Here is a 22,930-nt window from a genome sequence, read left to right as displayed (position 1 = left end):
AATCTATTTTTCTCGTCTCATTTGGCAGTAAACAAAGAACATTTAAAAAATTATAAAACCGTATTCTTACGACTCTCATAGGCTGTTGGTAATTGTTTATAAACACGAATAGGAAATATAGGATTTATGTGCTAACAGTATCCCATCTTACTCCGCAGTACTATGTAGCTAAGCTTAAACTGAGGCACGCAAGCTAAGAACGATTTATGCTAAACTGTGTATACCAATCGAAGTACAGCGATATAAAACGCGTAGTTTTAATCCTGGCACTACTGATGTATAAGAAGCAACGTGACACATATATAACGAAAAACCTCACATCATATTATTCTGATATCTAAGCTACTGTCTTATCTTTAATAAACTAACCCTATATTTTTTCAAATTGCATTTGCGTTAGATAAGACAGGCGTCATTGCAAAACACACTAAGCGGCTTTGCTTGCAAATAGCAGTAACTTATAATCGGCTTCATCAGCTTTATCTGTAGGAAGCGGATTTTTTCAATAATTAACTTTTGCGACCCTTGATATATGGCGATGTACGGCAAGTAGCATATGAGTACCATAAGCAATTGTAGCGACTTCAAAGTTTTTTTATTGCTCGGTGCCTGTTAAATTAGTCTTAACGGGTACGGTCGGATGTTTAGATAATAAACATTGGGATCTTACTTCAAAGAAAAACAAACATTACAATGCAAGTAATAAGCATGAAAATGACACTTTAACAGGAACAAATACTAACACCTTGCTGTGACGGGTTAAACGCTTTCAAACGCTTTTCCGCGATTATCTTGTCTGTATGTTATAAACTACTATAAATGTCTAGTACCAACAAAAAAAACTTAAAATGTATTTCATACCTCAGTATTGAGCATATACGGTTTATGAATACACCATGTTTGTTTAGTTTATAAGAAGGCTCCCATATTGTAACCTAACAGTGAGCAAGAGGTGTATCAATACATTGTGTGCGCCTGGTGTAAATTGAAACACTCCTGTTTTAACTCGACAGTGAGCATGAGGCACATGCACACGTACGTCCATGTACCCAGACGTGCTAGCAGAAATAAATACAAGAATTACAAAATTTGCGCTTTGCGTTTTCTTTATCCAGTTAGTATATTACACAAAGTAGGACTATACGTTATACGACTTACGTTAAACAATGAAAGGCCGGGATTAATCTTGAAATGAATCATTGAGCAAGAACGGCGACGTACGTACGGATTAGTCATGCAGTATAGACAACGGCTTAAGGTGGCTGTACACAGTATCCGGCGTGCGAAGTCGCATGCGAAGTCGCATGCAAACACATTACCGAGTTCCGCATGCGGCAGCGAAATCCGGACAAAACAGACAAAACGGACGAATTCCGGGTACTGTGTACGCCACCTTTAACGATTTTAGCGATATCGTAAAACTGTGGGGTAAGATACAACACCTTTTGCACATATTATCCAAATACCGTGATCGTGTTTTAAACAAATAAAAACTGTCTATAGGAGTCGTGAAGATACGGTTTTATAAATTTTTGAATGTTCTTCGTTTACTACTAAATGGGACAAGGAAAAAAATAAAAAGATGTCCCATCTTCCCCCACCCACATATGTATAGTATCAAAAAATATAGATTAAATATTTAAGCGACATTTGATACAGTAATCTGAAAACGTACACCCACAATTAATTAACATACGATGGATACCGAATCTGTTTAATACCAATAATAATATACGAATCGCACAACTACATAATTTCCGTTGCTACATGAAGACAATATACTAACGTTTCCGCTCAGGTGTCTCATACTCTATGACGACATAAACCAATGCTTAAACAGACGATATACATTCCGTAGTTAGTAATACAGTATAAGCATTTAGTATAAAGCCCGATATTGCTTCAGAGGTGTTTTGATAGTGTATAGTTCACTGTTGCTGTGTGTTTTGGACATTTTACAGTTTGACCGTTATAAAGACAAGGTATTCGATTTTAAAGTGTTTTTTTTTCATTTAAGAAAGTAGTTTTATTTATTTTATGAAGGTATGAGTTTTAGTTTGCTTGTAGTATATTTAAGAGCAGTTTTTGACGTTTTTGCAGATGCAATTCATTAAAACGTAGATTTTAAACCATTTAAAATAAAGTGACACGAAATAAGCACCTTACATTAGCCCAGCGAATTGTGCTGGCCAAACATAGTAGGCCAGGAGTAGTTTAACGGGATTCATTACAGTTCAGTATATAAACCCTTGAAGAGGTTGTTTTTAGTGGAAGGGGGTAAAAATAAAGTATAGCACTGTGGGGTAAGATGTGACACCTCTAGCACATAATATCTAAACATCCTGAACAGGTTTTAAGCAATTAACAACTGTCTATAAGAGTCGTGAGGATACGGTTTTATAATTCTTTGAATGTTCTTTTTGTGGTTCTGAGATTTATAAATGAATTTAACTTACATAATCCTCGCGTGGCCGAAAAACGACAGTCCTTATAACACGGGTGTTTTGTTTCATACACCTCGTGTCAGCTTACGAGTTGCCATGTATATACTTTGCGGGTGATTATTTTTTTGGATTTTTGATTTTTGTTTGTGTGGCTGATAGTTTCGATACCCTATTATAGTGACAACTTGGTTGGAGCAATTGCTGTTAAGTGTCTTCCCCCAAAAAACATATACGCCCACAACAGTAGCACCGACGAGACTTGATCACATTACCTTCGGGTTAAAGGCAAGCGCGCTAACCACTTTCTCCTGGCGCCGGACATTTGCCTATTAAAAGTTTGCAGTAAGTGATTTAATTGACCTGATTGAAATTTCCCTTGTAGGTGGAATAGGTAAAGTAGGATTTCGATCTGTTTTGTTAGTTTTGTAAAATGACAGCAAGATTAGAATGGTGGAAAATTATAACAACGTTGTTCATGTTTAGTCTGATGGCTATAAACGGTTCGGGTGAGTGGAAATATTTTAATTAACTTTTTTATGTGTGAATATATAGTAGAGTGGGGTAAGATGGGACACCTTTAGCACATAATATTCAAATATCCTGATCGTGTTTAAACAATTAACAACGGTCTATGAGAGTCATGAGGATATACGGTTTTATAAATATGTGTTCTTTGTTTATTACCAAATGGGACAAAAAAATAGAATGAAAGTATGTCCCATCTTCCCCCACCCTACTATAAGTTAATACTTTGGGTATAAATGAGCCCAATCTGGCCTTGCGCAGCGCTGCGGGGGTAGAAGCTCAGAAATTTAAAATATATTGTCTTAACCAATCCTTCTTATACTCTAAGAGGGGGTTCATCAAACGTTTAAAACTTATAATAAACGTATGTTATCGTGTTGTATTATATGTATATGATGGCCCACAGCGTGGCACGGCTTTGGATTTGGGATTCAGGCCAGCATTAGCCCAGTATACCGCAAAAGTCGTAGCAAAACTGTCTTTTTAAATCAAGATTTTTTTTTTCCAATAAAAAAAATATTTCCTCGTTTAGCAACTCAACAACTAAAAGTTTTGTTTAACAAATAGTATACAGCAAAAGTTGTCGTAATATTGTCTTTTTAAAACAAAGTTTTTAAATTTCCAAAAAATAAATATTTTTTTCTCGATTAGCAACGAAACGGGGATGGTATCAACCCGGTAATGGCTTCCAATATTCGCTCACTGGGACCAGATTAACGTACAAGAGAGCGCAGGCAGAATGCGAAGGCTGGAACGGTAAACTCGCCATGAACGGGATCAGAGATCAAATATACTTCAAGTAATGTTAGCATTAGAAAATATTGTGTTCTATGTAAAGTTGTAATACCTCTATTTTCTCGTCCCATTTAGTAGTAAACAAAGAACATTTAAAGAAATATGAAACTATGTCCTCATGACTCTCATAGACCGTTGTTAATTATTAAAAACACGATCAGGATATTTGGATATTATGTGCTAAAGGTGTGCCATCTTCCCCCACCCTACTATATAGCACTTAGGTATTATAGATAGGTTGGAATTTGGAAATATATAGAACGGCGGTTTCTAATAGGTGAATTTTTCTCCACTTTTTTGTTATAAACAAAACATATAAAAAGGTGGGATACATTTTTATTTTATTTTCTCGTCACATTTGGTAGTAAATAAAGAAAATTCAAAGAATTATAAAACCATATCCTCACGACTCCATTAAACCGTAAGTAATTGTTTAAAACAAGATCATGATATTTGAATATTATTTGTGCTAAAGGTTTCCCGACTTCCCCCACCCTACTAAATACGTACCTCCGATTCATTTTCTTTTAGAATAAAAAACTACGAAAATTTTAAATTTTTGAAAATTTTGACAGAGAGAACTTTTATCTTTGTTTTTTTTTTTTTCAGGAAGCTAGCATCTTATTTCAAGGAAATGCCGGTATGGGTTGGACTTGATGATATTACAAGGGAAGGACACTTTGTATGGAATGATGGGGTAAGTTTTTATTTATGAAGCACGACCAATAGTTATCTAGTAGGGTGGGGCAATATGGAACATGTTCTTGTATTCTTTTCTGCCCATTCGGTAGCAAATAAACATTTACGGTATTTTGTATACCCGTATCGCACCGCGTCTTTCAAATGGCGTTGAAATTTGTATGAGATATCGTTTCTTCATTATCCCATCTTACCCAAAAGTATTATCTGTATAGTTAGGTGTTGCACTAATAAGTATGTTTGAGCAAAAGTATGCTCGCTTAAAGCACGTTTAACGAAGTAGTGATTACAAAGTCGCAACTAAAATGCAATGTGTTCAGTTTTTTTTTCTTATTTCCTTTCTTTCTTTTTTGTTTTTTTTTTCAGATTTTTAATTTTTTTAATTTTTTTTATTGAATATCGTATTGCAGATGCCGTCGCATTTCGCATGGCTGGACGCCTGGCATATTGCGCAACCAGACAATAGAAACAATCAAGATTGTGTCGTCATAGTCAACAAACCATGTAAACATTCACCAAGACATCTTGATGACGTAGATTGCCGAAATTCATTTTTTGGAATGTGCGAAGTCTCAATCGGTAAAAAATAACATATAGTAGGGTGGGGAAAGATGGGACAACTTTTCACTCTATTTTCTCGTTAAATTAGGTAGTAAACAAAGAACATTCAAAGAATTATAAAACCGTATCCCCACGACTGCTATAGACCGTTGTCAATTTTTTAAAACACCATCAAGGTACTTGAATATTATGTGTTAAAGGTGTTCCATCTTCCCGCACAGTACTCTCAGTGAGAATTTTAGAAAGTTGTTTTGAAGTATCGATCTGTTTAGTTTCATGTTAGACTATTTTTTGTAAAACTATACTATTTTATGTAAGATTTTTACTTGTAAACGGCAAAATATGAGAATCAAGCATAATGGTATGGTATTTCAAGTTAGTATGTTATCTTTTATTAACTGTGTAATCTGCGATTTGGTAGAATATATGTTGTTAATGTGCTTATACCGGCAAGGTGGTGGTTTAGAGGCAGAAACGTTGGTTTAAAAGTGATTAACTGCGTATTTAATTACACAGATAGAAATATCCGTGAAATTAACTGTCAGTTCAACGGTGAACTTTTACGTGAGGTTACGAGTAACTTAAAATTACAAAAAAAAAAACGGTTAAAAATAGTTTGTTTTCACATACACGCAAAATACAGGAAATCCACCAAAATACCGCACTGTTCAGAGAGCTGGTATTGAATATGCCCTGCTGACGTCAGCAATGACGTATGAGCTGGGACAAACGAAGTGTCGGGAGTGGGGAGGGGAACTTGCAACGAACCCAATCACCGATGCTGGTCTTGCAAGGTTGGTCGATGGTTTGATGTTTAGTTTGGTATATAGTAGGGCGTGGAAAGATGGGACACTAGGGTGGGGAAAGATGGGACACCTTTATCACATAATATCCAAATATCCTGACCGTGTTCTAAACAATCTATGGAAGGGTCTATGGAAGTCGTGAGGATACGGTTTTAAAATTCTTTGAATGTTTTTTTGTTTACCACCAAATGGGACGATAAGATGGAATAAAAAGGTGTCCCATGTCCCCCCACCCTATTATTCTCGATCATGAGATAAATCTTACTACAGTGATTTCATTTCTGACAGTCAACTTAAATTCAAGTATGCTATTGATTCGAAAGTACGAAAAGACTGAAAACGGTTATTTTAAATCAAAACTATGAATACACAGAATATATATATATTAACTTACGTAACCCTCGCGTGGCGGGCTACATTTGGTATATAACACGGGTGTTTTGTTTTATACACTTTGTGCAAGCCTACAAGTCACCACGTATAGTAGGGTGGGGGAAGGGACACTTTTAGCACATAATATCCAAATATCCTGATCGTGTTTTAAACAATTAACAACGGTCTACGGGAGCCGTGAGAATACGGTTGTATGTTTTTTTCAAATGTTCTTTGTTTACTACAATGGGACGAGAAAACTGATTAAAAAACTGTCCAATCTTTCTCCCCACCCTCACACACTATACGTAACTTTGGGGTGTTTTTTTTCTATATGGCTGGCAATTTCGACAATTCGTTAGAAACCACTGGGTTGGAGCAATTGCCGTTAAGCGTTTTGCTCAGAACATACACGTAAAACTGTGGATGCGGGGTATAATTGTTTAATTACTTACTGCATTGCAGTTTTGTGACCACTCTGTACCCCGGCGGGACAAACAAGAAGGCCTGGGTTGGTATGAACGATAAAAGATCAGAGGGAACATTGGACCTTGTTACAGGGGTAAGATGGCATAACTTTATAACGTTAACTAGATTTTAAATGCGCATGGAGTTTATGTTTAAAAGCTATATACAGAGTATTGTGGGGTGAGATGGGACACTTTTAGCACCAATATTCAAATACTCTGATCGTGTTTAAAACAATTAACAATACGTTTATGGGAGTCGTGAAGATACGGTTTTCTATTGTTTTAAATGTTTTTTTGCTTACTACGAAATGGGACGGGAAAATAGAATAAAATATTTCCCATCTTCCCCCGTCCTACTATATTATTATAGGTTGGGGTAAGACGGTCCACGTTTTTATTCCGTTTCTAGTCGCATTTGGTAGTAAACAATGTATATTTACAATTATATTGCATTTGGTAGTAGACAATGTATATTTTAAAATTATATAACCCTATATCCCCATGACTCTATGATAGCGTTATTTATTGTTCAAAACATGACCAGGAGTTTAATAATTCAGACAACCCATTGTTGACCACTGGGTTGGAGTCATTGCCGTTAGGTGTCTTACACAAATACAAACACGCCCACAATGTTACTGTTAACGAAACCCCATCATTTATCATTGCAGGGCACGGTTAGTAGTAGCTTAGTAAACTGGTATTCTGCTGGAAATACAGAACTTGCGGATTGCGCTGCAATTGCTCCGGACCAAGCTGGGAAAGTTTCACTGTTGAGATGCGACCGTCATAGACCGTCACTGTGCCAGAAAACACACGTACCAGCAGGTCAGTACAAGTGAATTGTTTTACGCTGTTTCATTAGGCATGGTCTATAGTCTGTAATACCCTAGGACGTAGGGTTATGTGTCCCATTTCTCCCACCCTACTACACATAGTGGGGTGGGGTAAGATGAGTTTCGTTTTTAATTAATTTTCTCATCCCATATGTGGTAGTAAATAAGAAATACGTACGTAAATGGGAGAATCAGCAATAGCAAAACAACAGTTGTTAGAACCAAAGTAAGGTTAAAACACGCTACTGAGAAAATGTGTGGAAAAGAGAGTCAATTAAAAATCGTAGATGTTGCATTCAAAAGTGATGAAATTTTGCTTTCATAGTAAGCACATTACAACGTTACATAAAAATTGTATTTATTATTTATTTTCAATTTCAGTTGATTCGATGCCGTCACCGTGTTTAGCTAACTTGACCGTGTGCGGTCAAAACATGTAAGATTTTTTTATTGATTACTTTATTGTTAACTTAGTGGTCACTAATGGGTTGTCCAAATTACCAGTTCCACATAAAAAAAAATACAAAAAATCCCGCTTAAAATATGAACATCTGTCGTTTTCCGCCACGCGAGGATAAAGTAAGTTACATTGATTCATTAAACTCAAAATAGCTTTGATGCATGAGAAAAGTACAGTGTTTGCATTTTCCGGTTTTATAATTCTTTGAACGTTTTTTGTTTACTACCAAAGGGAGCGAAAAATAACATAAAAACGTCCCATTTTACCCCACCCTACTATATTATACTTTTGCTGCAAAAGATTTAAAAACAAAGGCCAGGACTTTTCTTTTTGTATAACAGCTTTACATCATAACATAACATTTTTTAATAAAAAACAAAACGAATTGAATCAACAACAAAACGACAGTCGTTAAAACACGTTGCACTTTTTACTTTATTTAGTTAAAGAACATTGTTTCGTTGTTTCCGTTCGGTAGAACGGTATCAACTTTACCAAAGCTAAACATTATGTTTTCACATAGTATTTTAAACATGCTACAGCATGTTTACGAATAGTAGGGTGGGGAAAGAAGTGACACCTTTTTATTCTATTTTCTCGTCTCATTTGGTAGTAAACAAAGAACATTCGAAGAATTATAAAACCATACCTTCACGACTTTCATATACCGTTGTTAATTGTTTAAAGTGTGCTAAAGGTGTCCCTTCTCTCCCATAGTACTACTTATATACTTTTCTCTTAATGCTGTAACATTATGATTTCATAATGCGACCACTAGTTACCGGACAATGGACGGTTCGTGCAACAATCGATTAAACAGCGATCGAGGGCGAAGCAGGCGAGCTTATAAACGGATGTTGCCAGCTTCTTACGAGGACGGCGTAGGTGAGTCATACCGTAGGGAGTAAATAGTAGTGGTTTCTGCAAATCACCCCACCAATAAATATAATCAGTATAATAGTAGGGTGGAGGGGTGGAACCCCTTTAGCACATAATATCCACATATTCTGATTTTGTTTTAAACTGTTAACAACGGTCTGTTGGAGTCGTGAGGATACGGTTTTATAATTGTTTTAAAGTACTTTGTTTATTACTAAATAGGACAAGGAAATAAAATGAAAAGGTGTCCCATCTTGCTCCACCCTATACTATATAATGACTAATTGTTTTTGCAACGAGATCTTTTTAAGATACTTTTTTACCAAGATTACCATATGTACGAAACTAACAGAAGTATACGATTATCTAAAGTTTGTTTTTATTTTGAATTATAGCAGGGTGGGGTAAGATGAGACATTTCTTTTTTTCCCATGTTCTGTGCGGTTGTATACAATATTTACAGAATTATGCAATCATTGCACTGCGGCTCTTGAAGGCCGCTGTTAATTGTTAAAAAAAACACAGAAAGAAGGAGATTTAGCTGTTAACGGTATCCCATCTTACCCAACTGTACTATAGTTCTGAAATAACACACTTAACGTCTATTTTTTTCCAGGTTCGCCGCGAGGTGGCGCGCGACTCCCTTCTGCCCGTGCGGTCACCCAGGCGATTCGAAACGACATAAACGAGCAATCAAGCGTGGCCAGTCACCAGTTTCCGCTATGGGGACAATTACTCGCACACGACCTTTCAAAACTAGGAGAAGATAAAGGTAAAATTAAATGCTAACGTTTTACGCAGAATTAATTTTTAGGCAACTTTTAAAACTATCTGTTAAATAGACACCCAATCTGTGATAGCTGATATATTAGCTATTATTTTAAGTTTGTCATCATGCTTTTTTCAATTTCTTGAATAAATGTAATTTATTTACCCTCGCGTGGCAACGCAACGTTAGTCCTTATACCAGGGGTGATCTGTTCCGTACACCTCGTACCAGCTTACGAGTTATTACGGCGTATGTAACTTTGTGGGTGATCATTTTGGGGGATCTTTTTTTTAATATTTGTTTTTTTTTTATGTATGGCTAAGAATTTAGACAACCCATTAACTTAAAGCTTTAGACAAACCGTTAACTTCTTAATTTGTTTTAATTGGATTCATATCGATACAATTTGTTTGTACTGCATTGCGGTTTAAGCAGATACGACATTATTTAAAACTTTAGCTCCGATAGTTTTTAACCGTAGCGTCTTTATAACGACTGTCATTTTTTCAGTTTATTCCCTTTTTTTCACTGTTTAAGTTATTCTTATCTTCGTTACTGAATTCGAAGAGATAAATAGAATGTTTAGTAAAATGGAGCCACTGTTTTAGATGCCAGCGGAAAACTGCGACTTGACTGCCCGTGCGGGGATTCGAACCCATTATGCTTTAATATCAAGATTCCCGATAACGACATTATGAAACCGGAAAAAGATTGCATACCATTTGTACGAGCTAAAGGCGTTCTGGATACTAATTGTGAGTTATATTTGCGTTGTGGAATATATAGTAGGGTGGGGTAAGACGGGACAGCTTTAGCAATAATATCCAAATACCCGTCTGTGGGAGTTGTTAAGAGTACAGTTTTATAATTCTTTCAATGTTCTTTGTTCACTAACAAATGTGTCGGAAAAATAAAATGGTGTCCCATTCTCCCCAGTCTACTATACTGTTATATACCGATGCCAATTCAGCCTTTGTCAAGTAGTTATACACCAGACAACATAACGAAAATAGTTATTAAAACCAACTTTAAAGAAAAACTCAAAAAAAACTCTGGAAAATGACTTAATATTTTTCACTCAGTAAAACTTTTTAATATTTTTTTTTATATCTTTGAAAAAATCCTATGATTTACCTGCATAACATAACTTATCAAGGTAAGAACAATACCAGGCAACAGGAGAATACTATTACTGCATATATTGATGCAAGTAACATATACGGAAGTAATGACCAATTCAAGTCAAGCCTTGTTTCAGGTTAGTATGGGATACTATATAAGAACATCTATTAAAAATCACCCACCCACAAAGTAACATATTTGGCAACTCGTAAGCTGGCACGAGGTGTGTGAACATGCGTGTTATAACGACTATCGTTAATTCTACTGTTTAAACATAGCGGATTTAAAAGCAAGATTGACGAAATGTTAGAAGGGTGGGGTAAGATTTGACATGTTTTCATTCTCTTTTTTCGTCCCATTTGGTAGTATTTAAAGAAAATTTTCAAATACCCTAATCGTGTCTTAAACAATTAATAACGGTATATATTGAATTCGTGAGGATACGGTTTTATAATTCATTAAATGTTTTTGTTTACTACTAAATGGGACGAGAAAGTAGAATAAAAAGATGTCCCATCGCCCCCCATCCTACTTTCATCAAAGGAATAAATTGCCGGATTTTTATATTTTGACGCAGGTCAGAACGACGGGAAACTATTAGTTGGAACCTACAATGCGTCGTGTCCATTCCATTCTGGACTTCCTCTTTTAACACAAATGCATTCTCAAATCAGCAGTCAGTTTGAATGCGATGCTGCGATCCATAAGCCAGCGGATAAACCATGTTTGGCAGCCGGTAAGTAAAAGTGGAAGTTCTTTTTGTGAGAAAATGGAATGCCTATTTGTGGAAAAGGAAAAATGGAACATTGGAAATTCCTTCTGTGTAATAAATGTATTTTCCGTCGCTATGAAAGCCAAAAATGTCTGTTCAACGGCCAACGTCTTTGCAGTTTTTAGCATCTGGATACAGTATCCGTTAGTAAAACATACGGTGCGGAGGTATATATAACGTACAGCAGTTACTAGCATATTGTAAATGCTTGTATGAGACTTAGTTGGTACTTTTTTAATGGTCGTATTCTTAATGTTGGTGCAGCACGTAAATAATCGGCGTTTTAAAAATACAGCTAGCTGGTATACACGGCTAAACCCTTTTAAATGATCAAATCGTCTGTTTTATCCGATGACAACGTATTTTTGCCGGACGAAAAAAAATAGAGGGTAAATAAGCTGCCAATCAAAATCCACATCAGTTGACGGGGCAGAAAAATCGTGCCAATTGTAGTACTTTACCAAACATTGAACAACTCGTTCCCAAAGTGCATCCGATGCATTAAATATAACTGATGTAATTAGTTGTTTTCTTATTTTAATAAATAAGCCCCTTATTACATATTGGGGGAAGTCTGATAAGCATCTTTGATAAAAGGGTAAAACATAGATAAAAGTCTAAGAACCACTGGTATAAACGGTGGTGGCTTCATTTAGATATTGGCGTACACTACAGTCTAAGTATAGTCTAAGCTTCACACAAATTGAAAATATATTTAACACAGGGGACATCAGAGCAAACGAACAAACCCCTTTAATGGCAGATCATACAACATGGTTAAGAATGCATAACAAGATAGCAGATCAACTGGCCAACATAAATTCTCACTGGGACGGAACCAAGATATTCGAGGTAGTACATAATGTAGTTGGTTGGGTCAACGTCACGCCGGGAAACGGCGCTTGTGTCCGCCATTACGGAGTCCACGGAGCGTGAATCGCATATACAAATGCATGGTCGGCGTGTGTTTATTTGGTTCTTGTAAGCGATACAAAGCTTGGTAGAAGGCCATTTTTACGCGCAGAAGTGCTTGGTTCTTAAAAAATCGCAAACAGAAATATAAAAACGTAACCTCACGACTCTAAAGGCCGTTGTTAATTGTTAAAACATGATTAGAAAATCGAATTTTAGTGCTTACGATTTTTCATCTTTCCCCACAGTAATATAATATAGGATGGGGGGAGATGGGACACCTTTTTAATATATTTTCTTCTCTCATTTGGTAGTAAACATGGAACGTTTAAAGAATTATAAAACCGTATCCTCACCACTCACATAGACCGTTGGTAATTGTTTAAAACACAATCAGGATATTTAGATATTATCTGCTGAATGCGTCCCATCTTACCCCACAGTATTATATAGTTCTCTAAGATATTGTAACAAAACCGCTTACAGACAGCTCGGTCGATAGTTGGCGCTATGCATCAGCAAATTACATTCAACGAATTTCTCCCAATCATGTTAGGTGATGACGTCATGAGAAGATTTGATCTCAAACTCACGGATAAGGTTCGATTATTACGTCACAGTGGTTGTTTGATAATTACGTCACAGTGGTCTTTTGATTATTACGTCACAGTAAAAGTAACTTTACCTTTTTTCTAGATTAAAAAGAAGTTTTGACTTTTGTTTTATTCGTAAATGTGTTATAACAAAAACAGGATAAAATATTTCATTCATTACTTACCAGCATAAAACATAAGAAAAATGTCATTCATTTATTCATTCATTTATCATTCAACAGGGCTATTATTACGGATACGATCCCCTTTATGACGCAACAGCGGATATATCTGTGATGACAGCAGCATTAAGACTCGGTCATACACTGGTCAACCATGTTCTTACTCGGCCGAACCCCGATTACTCGATAAACCAAAACGACCCAGTAATCGACCTACATACACAGTAAGCACATTCGTTTTCTGGTACAATATATGGGAACAAGAACACTTTATTACATATTCTCTCACATTTCAACACTGGTTTTTATTAATAATAGTAGAGTAGGGGAAAATGGGACACTTTTAACACATAAAATCTAAACATTCTTATCGTGTTTCAAACAATTACCAACGGTCTATGGGGGTCGTGAGGATACGGTTTTATAATTCTTTAAATGTTCTTTGGTTAGTCCTAAATGGAACGAAAAAATAGAGTGAAAGGTTGTCTCGTCTTCCCTCACCCTACTATAGTGGAGATATAGTAGAGTGGGGGTAGATCGGTCACTCAAGCACATATTGCCAATATTTTAACATCCTTTTAAATAGTTAATAACAGCAATCGGCTATGGTGCGGTTTATACAGTAGTGAAAATCCTGTCATACAAATCTGAAACACTTAAGTTGTTTATCATCAAATGGGGTGTAAAAATGGCCAGCTGTCTCCAACTTTACTCCACTATGATAACTGTCTTACGTTAATACGTGGTTACATGCTCGGTAATGAACCGAATTCTGTTTAAATTTCAGGTCCAATTGCGAGCCACGCTGTAGGACCTCACCCAAGGGGTGTATTACCAAAAATTTCAAAGCACATTTTTATTTTTTAGTTTACTTTAAAAAAATTTTTTTTTTTTTTTGAAAAGGTTAAATAAATAGTTGCCAGAGGTATCATGTAGTAATTTCTACTCGTAACAGATTTTTCAACGCGATTCCTTTGTTTGAAAAGTTTGGAGCTGGTTCGGTTATTAGGGGTATGCTGACTGATCATGCTATGAAGTTCGACACAGATTTCGCTGAGGGTTTGATTGACAGGTTGTTTGCAGAAGAAGGTAAAGTTTAAAGTAGAATATGGGCAGTGTTTTTACTAGTACTATAGAGTAAAATGGGGTACCGCTAGCATGTTTTGAAAAATTAACAATTGAAACGAGTTTTGATCACCAAAATGGAATAAGAAAACAACAAGGAAAACGTGTCCCATATTACCCCAACTGTAGGTTTCTTTATAAGAATTAAGTTCAAAACCCTTTTGAAAACAAATAGCATTTAAACCAGGTTGGCGGCGGCATGTATATGTTGCATTTGAGCAGGTCTCTGTAAGTACGGAAATTGAATTAATCGTTTAATTCAAACAACATTGGTCTGTTTTTGTTTGAATTGCCAAACTATTTCAGTGTTGTGAAAAGCGGCAATTTTCACCAGAAAACGTTCATTTTGGTGTACTTTTAAGTCGTTTAAGATAAAGAGGCCGATTTTCCCATATCTATTGCGAGTTTTAACGCCTGCCGTTTTGACGTTGATTTCTTTCTCTTTATTATTTAAATAACATCATCTTCATTGCCGTTTTCGAAGAGAAAAATAAAAGATTAGGTTATCTTAAACGACATACAGTAGGATGGGGGAAGATGGGACACTTTTTAACTCTATTTTCTTGTCCCATTTAGTGGTAAACAAAGAACATTCAAAGAAATATAAAACTATGTCCTCATGACTCTCATAGATCGTTGTTAATTGTTTAAAACACGATCAGGATATCTGGATATTATGTGCTAAAGGTGTCCCATCTTTCCCCACCCTACTACACCAGAAAAGGTAATGCAATTTTTCATTTTTAGGTAAATACGGCAAGGACCTTCCCGCGATTAATATACAGAGAGGGAGAGACCATGGCGTGCCGTCTTACAACGAACACAGAAAGTTCTGCGGTTTGAAAGCAGCAACAACTTTTGACGAGTTGATTGACATACCATCTTCTATGCAAGAAAGGCTGAAAACTTTATATAAGTAAGCGTGTAAGATATGGCGTATTTATTGGAATCGATTTATTTGTCTTCAACCAGGAGTTAAGTACTATGAAATTATTTTTAAACTGGGTTAAATTTACCCCTGAGAGTAAATTCCTTGTATTAAGAGGGTAAATGAGCTACCAATCAAAATCCACATCAGTTAATGAGACCGAAAAATTGTGCCAATTGTATTACTTTACCAGACGTATTGAACAACTCGTTGCTAAAAAGCTAGCGCATCCGTTGCATTAAATATAACTGATGTAGACAGTTGTTCTCGCTTTTTAATAAATAAGCCCCATGTTACATATTGGGGGTAATCTGAGGCATCTTTGTTAAAACGGTAAAGCATACAAAAAGTTTAAGAACCCCTGTACTATAGGGTAGGGTGGGAAGCCGTTAACACACATTTATAACTATAACAAGCCCGAATCATTATTAATAAAACACACTATGAATGAAATCAACACAACTTATCCGTGGCCTATACGGGCCCCAAAAAAGGTGCGTTAAAACATTCTATGTCCGAAATATTATAGCTTGTGACGTATTAGTTATGACGTATAATTTGTGACGTCACACAGTGGTGTCGTGGACGACATAGATCTATTTGTTGGAGGAATCTCCGAGAATTCGACAGCAGGCGGAATAGCCGGGCCAACTTTCGCGTGTTTGCTGGGCCACCAGTTCCGTGACCTGCGCAAAGGGGATGCGCACTGGTTCGAAAATGGAGGGAGGTTTTCTACCCTTACACCAAGTAAGAAAATGCAGTATAGTAGGGTGGGGGAAGATGGGGTAGTTTTTTAATTTATTTTCTGTCCCACTTGGTAGTAAACAAAGGGCATACGAAGAATTGTAAAACCATATTCTCACGACTCCCGTAGACCTTTGTTAATTCCTTAAAACACGATATTTCGATATTATGTGCTAAAAGTGTCCCGTCTTCCCTTATCCTACTATATAACTTATAATTCCGCTTGTCGGTTATTAAATTGTTGAAACGTGCAAAGCATTCATGCGTGAATTAATGAATAAAATTTATAATTGTAACTTTTTTCTCGCGTGGTGGGACAAAGACAGTCATTGTAACACGGCTATTCTTTTTCATATACACCTTATGCTTACAAAGTATGTAACTTTGTGGGTAAATTTTGGAGATCGGTACGTTTTTTTTGTTTGGTGGCGAAATACACACAAATAAGCGAATACTAAAATTGCTTTTGCGGACAACCCATTCTCAACCACTGGGTTTATCGAAATTGCTATCGAGTACACCTTTCGGTATATAGTACTGTGTGGTAATATGGGATACCGTTATAACATAACTTCCTATCTATTCTTATTGTGTTATAAACAATCAACAACGATTTTAAAAATCGCGGGCTAGGGCTATATAATTTTGTCAATAGTTTTTGTTTGCTAGCAAATTTAAAAAGAGGAAAAAAATACTACATACGTCCTATTTTTTTAATATTTGTTTTTTTTTAGGCCAATTGGAAGCTATCAAGTCTGTGACGTTATCAAGCGTCATATGTGACGTAGCTGATAACTTCACAACGATTCAACCGGCAGCCATGAAACTGCATAGGTTGGCGGGCAACCAACGCATACCATGTAGTTCCATAAAGTCGCTGGAATTAAGCGCATGGGATGAAACATCTGTAGGAGATTTTCCAAGTCACGTGGAAAACATCAATACAGCAGGTCTGTTTTATTTGCGGACGATGGAATTTATTTATTTGTTTTTAGTCTGGAGTGTTGCAATTTATATAGTACTGTGGGGTAAGATGGGATACAGTTGCCACATAATAGTCGATATTCCCTGAACCGGTTTTAAACAATTAACAACGTTTTTTAAAGTCGTTAAGGATGCAGTTGTTTAATTCAGTAAATATTCTTTAAACAATTACCAACGTTTTTTTATAAGTGAAAAGGATGCAGTTGTTTAATTCTGTAAATATTCTTTAAACAATTACCAACGTTTTTTTATAAGTGAAAAGGATGCAGTTGTTTAATTCTGTAAATATTCTTTGTTTAGTATCAATTAGGACGTGGCAAAAATACTAAACCTATTCCATATTACCACACCCGACTATACGTGTAATATAGTAAGGTGGGTAGAGATGGGACACCTTTTCATTACATTTTCTTGTCCCATTTGGTGGTAAACAAAAAAACATTTAAAAATCATAAAACCGTATCCTCACGACCCTCACAGACCGTTGTTAATTGTTTAAAAAACGGTTAGAATATTTAAATATTATGTGCTAAAGGTGCCCTATCTTCCCCCGCCCTACTATATATTAATCTGAAATTCTTTTTACTATTTTTTTTACACATTTAAACGAATGTTGTATAGATTACGTTTGGACAATGTGGTTTCCCATCACACATTACGACACCACAAGCCTTCCACTTAACCCTGGAACATCTGTCCTCCGAAGCCTGCGTGTATACAGGCCTGATGACGTATGCAATGACGTCATGGGCACAGATATGCGAACCGTAAACGGCTACATGCAAATTCGGTTTAAATGCCCACCGGGGCAGATCAAGGGCACTGACTTTCCGTTTGTCGACTCCGCCGAAGGTTAGTGACGTAACAATGAACTGACGTAATAGTAAAAATACCGTGACGTCATCATAAAAAAATGTGACGTTATTGTAAAACATCGTGACGTCATTGTAAAAAATTACGACGTCATTGTACAAAATTGTGACGTTGACGTAAAACATAATGAATGCAACGTTATTGTTTATATTGTAGCATCACAGTCAAAGTTTTACGTCATAATTCAAAAGTGAAACGTCACAGTAAATAGTTGTACCGTAATAGTACAAAAATTTACCGTCACAGTAAAAAAATGTGACGTCATAGTAAAAAAAAATGACGTCATAGTAAAGTTTCGCCGTTTTAGCTTATTGGACAAGTTGGTCGGACCAAACGTCGCCACAATCGCCCGATTTCGTCGACGATGAAGGATTGCCAGGCAGTAGTGCTTGTTCTAAACCAGTAGCTGTACAAGCACAAACATTGGATGGGGTAAGTACGTTTAAATTTGGATTATGTGATAGCGGGTTCGACGTATAGTACTGTGGGAGAGACGGGACACCTTTAGAATTTAATATCCATATATCTTGATCGTGTTTTAAACAAGTAACAACGTTTATGGGAGTCGTTAAAATATGTTTTTATAACTCTTTGAATTTTCTTTGTTTACTACCAAATAGGACGAGAAAATAGAATGAAAAAGTGTCCCATCTTACCCCACCCAACTATAACAGCAATCATAACAAAATGTTTATTTTTTCTTTCGATTGAAATTAATACAGTAGGGTGGGGGAAGATGGGGCACCTTTTAACTCTAATTTCTCGCCCCGTTTAGTAGTAAACAAAAAACATTCAAAAAATTATAAAACTATACGACCACGACTCCCATAGACCGTTAGTAATTGTTTAAAACACCTTGTTTAAAACACCTTCAGGATATTTAGATATTATGTGCTAAAGGTGTCCCATCTTCCCCCACCCTACTATAGTCATATTTAACTAGCATAATGAAGAGATTGGGAATAACAGCAATAAGACAGTCGTTATAATACCTTTAGAAGAAAATAAAAAGAGAATTGGTTAAAAAGCGTTACTGTTAAACTGTATCAAAAGCAAGAAGCAACTCACAGTGGGTTATAGATGTTAAATTAAAACAGAAAACTACGTTATTCTAAAACTTAAGCTGGAACAAAGAATCAATTGGCCAGAAAAACGATGACGTATTATGAACAATCATTTTGTAATATGACGTCACAGATACCAGCGCGGGAAAGCGGTGACGTATTTGAGATGTTGAGTCCACAAGATGGACTATTGTGTCGGGGGAAACACCAGCCGGGGCTACAATGCAAAGATTATAGAGTTCGATATTTATGCAACCGAGGTAGTTATATGACAAATATTGTTATAATATTGTGATGCAAGTTGGGATATACCTTTAGCTTATAAAAACCCATATTTTATAATCGTGTTTTTAACACTTAACAACGCTTTTTTTTGGAATCGTGGGGGTACGGGTATATGGTTGAAAGTTAATATTTGTTGTTTACTGTATACCCTTCAGAACATAATTTCCTAATATCGTGTTTTGAACAATTAACAACGGTCTCTGGGAGGCGTGAGTATATATGGTTTTATAATTCTTTGAATATGTTTTTGTTTACTGCCAAATGGACAAGAAAAAAATGAAAAGTTGTTATTTTTTTCCACCCTATTCGAAATATTAAGTTTGAATTTGTTTTTCAGGGTAAAAAAGAAGAACACAGAGTGCATTGTGTACATTTTAAAACATAAAACGTTATGTTGTGTCATGTGAGTTCCTATTTATAAACGCCCCTTCTAAATACATGTGGTACATAGATATATACGGTAAAAGTACATCTGCTGTTATGTGTGTTGGATCAACGGTGTGACAAAACAGAGCAAAAATACATAAAAACAAGTTGAAATAAAATTTGACATCGCTTTTAGGGATTTAACCACTCATTATTTGATTACTTTACCATAAAATACCGTGCATTTATCTAAGATTAGTTAGAACAGCGAAGAGAAGGGGATGAACAACAAAACGACAGCCGTAAAAACACGCTGCGAGAAAAAACTATAAAAGTGTCGGGTAAAAACTACTACAGGTGCTACAGGTGTTGGGGTTTTTACTTGACAAGGACATATCGTCGTTAGCCTTTAAACCTGGGGTCTAATGACATTTACCATTGTTCCTTTTCTACATATATATTGTCTTTGTCTTTATCTTTGGTCTTTTTTATATTTTTTTTTCCTAAACTAATCTGTAAGATTCTGCTAGTGTTCTATTACGGTTTGCCGAGCTGTTGGCCGGCTATCTTTCAACCTGGTCTTACACCCAGCTCAGTACCATCGTTTTATTATGCCTAGGGTGTACTGGGAGCAATACGACACAAGACACAAATTAAGACCAAACACTCTTTCCTTGCCTTTTTTATTTTCTTTTCAATATTGGATTAAGTAAGGGCCTAAAATAATCAAAAATACAGCAGCCTCACCGACCCTGGAACACGCAATATCTGGGTTAGAGGAATGGGCACGTTTAGCAATTTACCACAGCGCGTAACCAAGTAAGGTATAATAGCAAAAGGAAAGCTTGCTTACCGAATTACTGGATAAGATGACAGCGACATGTGGACACCTATACAGAAACGAGAAGGATATGATAGTGGTTTGATTACTTGTGTATCTGTATAATAGGACAAAAACATATATATAGTAGAGTGGGGGAAGATGGCACACCTTTAGCACATAATATACAAATATCCTGATCGTGTTTTTAATAATTAACAACAGTCTATGGGAGTCGTGAGGATATAGTTTTATGATATTTTGAATGTTCTTTGTTTACTACTAAATGAGACGAGAAAATGGAGTTAAAAGGTGTCCCATTTTCCCCCACCCTACTGTAGTACTGTGTGGTAGGAAAAACACGGTTAGCACAAAATATTAAAGAAAAACACTTTTTAAAATGAAATCGTGAGTATATGGTTATATAATTTTGTTAAGGGCGCTTATATATTCAAACATACTATAAATAGCAACTTTCAAAATCCCATATAATCATTACCGCGTATATACATATAGAGACGTAGACATTATATATTACTGTGGGGTAAGATGGGATACCGTAAGCACCCGAACCCCATACTTCTCTATCGTGTTTTGAGCAATTAACAATGCGAATCGTGAAAAATCGGTTATTTAATTATGTAAATATACCCTTCCTACTACCGAATGGAATGAGAAAAACGAATAAAAACATGTCCCATCTTATACCCCACCCTTCTATGCTGAGTGAGTGTCGATTTACGTGTATATAACATTTATATATACAGTAGGGTGGGGAAAGATGGGACATCTTTAGCACATAATATCTAAGTATCCTGATTGTGTTTAAAACAACTAACGGTGTTCTTTGGGAGTCGTGAGGATATAGTTTTATAATTCTTTGAATGTTCTTCGTTTACTACTAAATGGTACGATAAAATAGAGCTAAAATGTGTCCCATCTTCCCCCACACTACTGTATCAGTATTTTTAATATAGCACCGGAAAACTAGGTTACCGTTACTTGTTACTGTGTTTATACCTTAAAAACCAACCCTACTTACGTTTTAAAGCTCCAATTTAAGAAGACGTTGTTGGATGCATATTAGAGATTCTGCGTATCATAAGACCAAAAACAAAGTCCCAATAAGTTTAGCTAATAGCTTAAATCTGTAATAAAACGGAAAAGAGTTGGAAGCAAAATACATTTGCTACTTCTGTGCATAAATATTGCTATAATCTAAATTTTAATCGTTGGCTTTTAACTTTGGTAAATAATAAATATCAAAATGCACTCAACAATAAACAGTTACATGTTCGTAAACCTAGACTTTAAATATTCTGTTTAAAACACTAAACATAACGTTACTATAGACCTACTCCTGCCCTGTTTAAAACAGTCCATCTGTAAATTTGATTTACCAATTCAGAATCGCACCAAAACACGTTTCAAAACAAGAGGTAACTTCTACAGGCGCCCCTTCGTAGCTGCAAGCAAAGTTTCGCAAAAAACGCTAGTCCCGCTTCTCACATCCTAAATTTCTCCTCGCTTTTTGCTCCTTTTCACGAAATATGATGTTTTACTGGCTGGAAGAAGCAGGACTGCCGCATGTAAAAAGATTTCTGTGAATGATTTCCTGTTTTAAACCGAACATATTGATTTGTGAATATAAAAAGTTAATTTTTGTATTCAAATTTAAATTTTCATTCATAAAAAAAAGCATGTTTTGTATGTATATGATGCAACAATGCCTTTGTGTTGTAGGAAGGTGAACTTTTACCCACAACAAGAAACAAACTCGTTTTTGAATGAACCAACAGAACGAGTTATATTTCACCAACTTGTTTGGTATAAAAATACATCTAACAGGCTATTAATAATCTATCACCAAACGCACTAGTCAAAAGTTTAAATTTTGTCTATTTTTAATAATATCGTCAATTTAAACGCCTAGTAAGATAATTGCCTTTAATTGGACAACAGCTGCTGCCGATCATTGCGCAACACCCACACAAACCGATACAAACTCATTTTTATTATAAAAACCTTACTTCAAATCATCTTTCATGAGCGTGAGATCCACACAACAAATCTTACTCCTCCGCAATCTGCTCCCCGAAATTAAACGAGCGGCCGGGTACCAGAGAACCACGTGACCTGCTTTTCTCTCTTTATTTTCTCCGCGCAGCGAATCGCGTCACTCGCCAATTTTCGCCTCTCTGCGTCAGCTTTTTATTTCTTTTATCCTGCGGAGAAACGTAGTTTTTAATTAATTAATGCACCACAAGCAACGTAAAGAATAAAGTAACTAACTACGTGTCAAGTACAGCGTAAAAACGAAGGGTAAAGACGGCTGAAGGCAGCGAAATAAAAGTATCTTGTGAGGCGAAACTAGCCTTCTCTGGCGAGCGCGGAGAAGGTCGGCGCCATCTTGCTCGCGAGAAACGTGCGGTTGGTGAGAAGAAACTAGAAACGCCTTTTACTGCGAATTAAACAAGAAATTACCGCAGCGGTATACTTAAAGAAGTTCACAGTTGGAATGTGTAAACATATATGATTGTCTAA

General features: G+C 36.0%; 1 protein-coding gene and 1 long non-coding RNA gene across 2 annotated transcripts; one reads left to right on the top strand and one right to left on the bottom strand.

Moving 5' to 3' along the window:
• The first annotated feature begins 2,800 nt into the window (after positions 1-2,800).
• LOC149726958 (myeloperoxidase-like) lies at positions 2,801-19,745 on the top strand. The gene is made up of 24 exons (XM_089889400.1): positions 2,801-2,950; positions 3,621-3,768; positions 4,374-4,461; positions 4,874-5,042; positions 5,668-5,818; positions 6,668-6,764; positions 7,344-7,500; positions 7,890-7,944; positions 8,747-8,853; positions 9,464-9,619; positions 10,225-10,371; positions 10,773-10,874; positions 11,316-11,474; positions 12,235-12,362; positions 12,909-13,022; positions 13,258-13,421; positions 14,153-14,286; positions 15,070-15,238; positions 15,825-15,997; positions 16,729-16,944; positions 17,600-17,830; positions 18,159-18,283; positions 19,049-19,175; positions 19,538-19,745. The coding sequence occupies exons 1-24, from the start codon at positions 2,875-2,877 to the stop codon at positions 19,540-19,542; spliced, it is 3,198 nt and encodes a 1,065-aa protein (XP_089745526.1). The 5' UTR covers positions 2,801-2,874; the 3' UTR covers positions 19,543-19,745.
• Positions 18,088-21,536, bottom strand: LOC149726957 (uncharacterized). The gene is made up of 3 exons (XR_016386151.1): positions 21,429-21,536; positions 20,420-20,456; positions 18,088-18,257 (listed from the first exon to the last, which is right to left on the bottom strand). It is a non-coding gene; the product is annotated as an uncharacterized LOC149726957 (long non-coding RNA).
• Between the last annotated feature and the right edge of the window lie 1,394 nt (positions 21,537-22,930).

Source organism: Ciona robusta, chromosome 12 (assembly GCF_009617815.1).
Source record: "Ciona robusta chromosome 12, ASM961781v2".
Classification (NCBI taxonomy): Eukaryota; Metazoa; Chordata; class Ascidiacea; order Phlebobranchia; family Cionidae; genus Ciona; species Ciona robusta.
This window is presented reverse-complemented; position numbering and strand designations above follow the sequence as displayed.

What these genes read in the sequence shown, in the direction of transcription:
- LOC149726958 (XM_089889400.1), top strand. Translation starts at nt 2,875, where the DNA reads ATGACAGCAAGATTAGAATGGTGGAAAATTATAACAACGTTGTTCATG. An exon ending in AAAACTAGGAGAAGATAAAG is followed by an intron (nt 9,620 to 10,224) that starts GTAAAATTAAAT and finishes CCACTGTTTTAG; the next exon opens with ATGCCAGCGGAAAACTGCGA. An exon ending in AGGCTGAAAACTTTATATAA is followed by an intron (nt 15,239 to 15,824) that starts GTAAGCGTGTAA and finishes GACGTCACACAG; the next exon opens with TGGTGTCGTGGACGACATAG.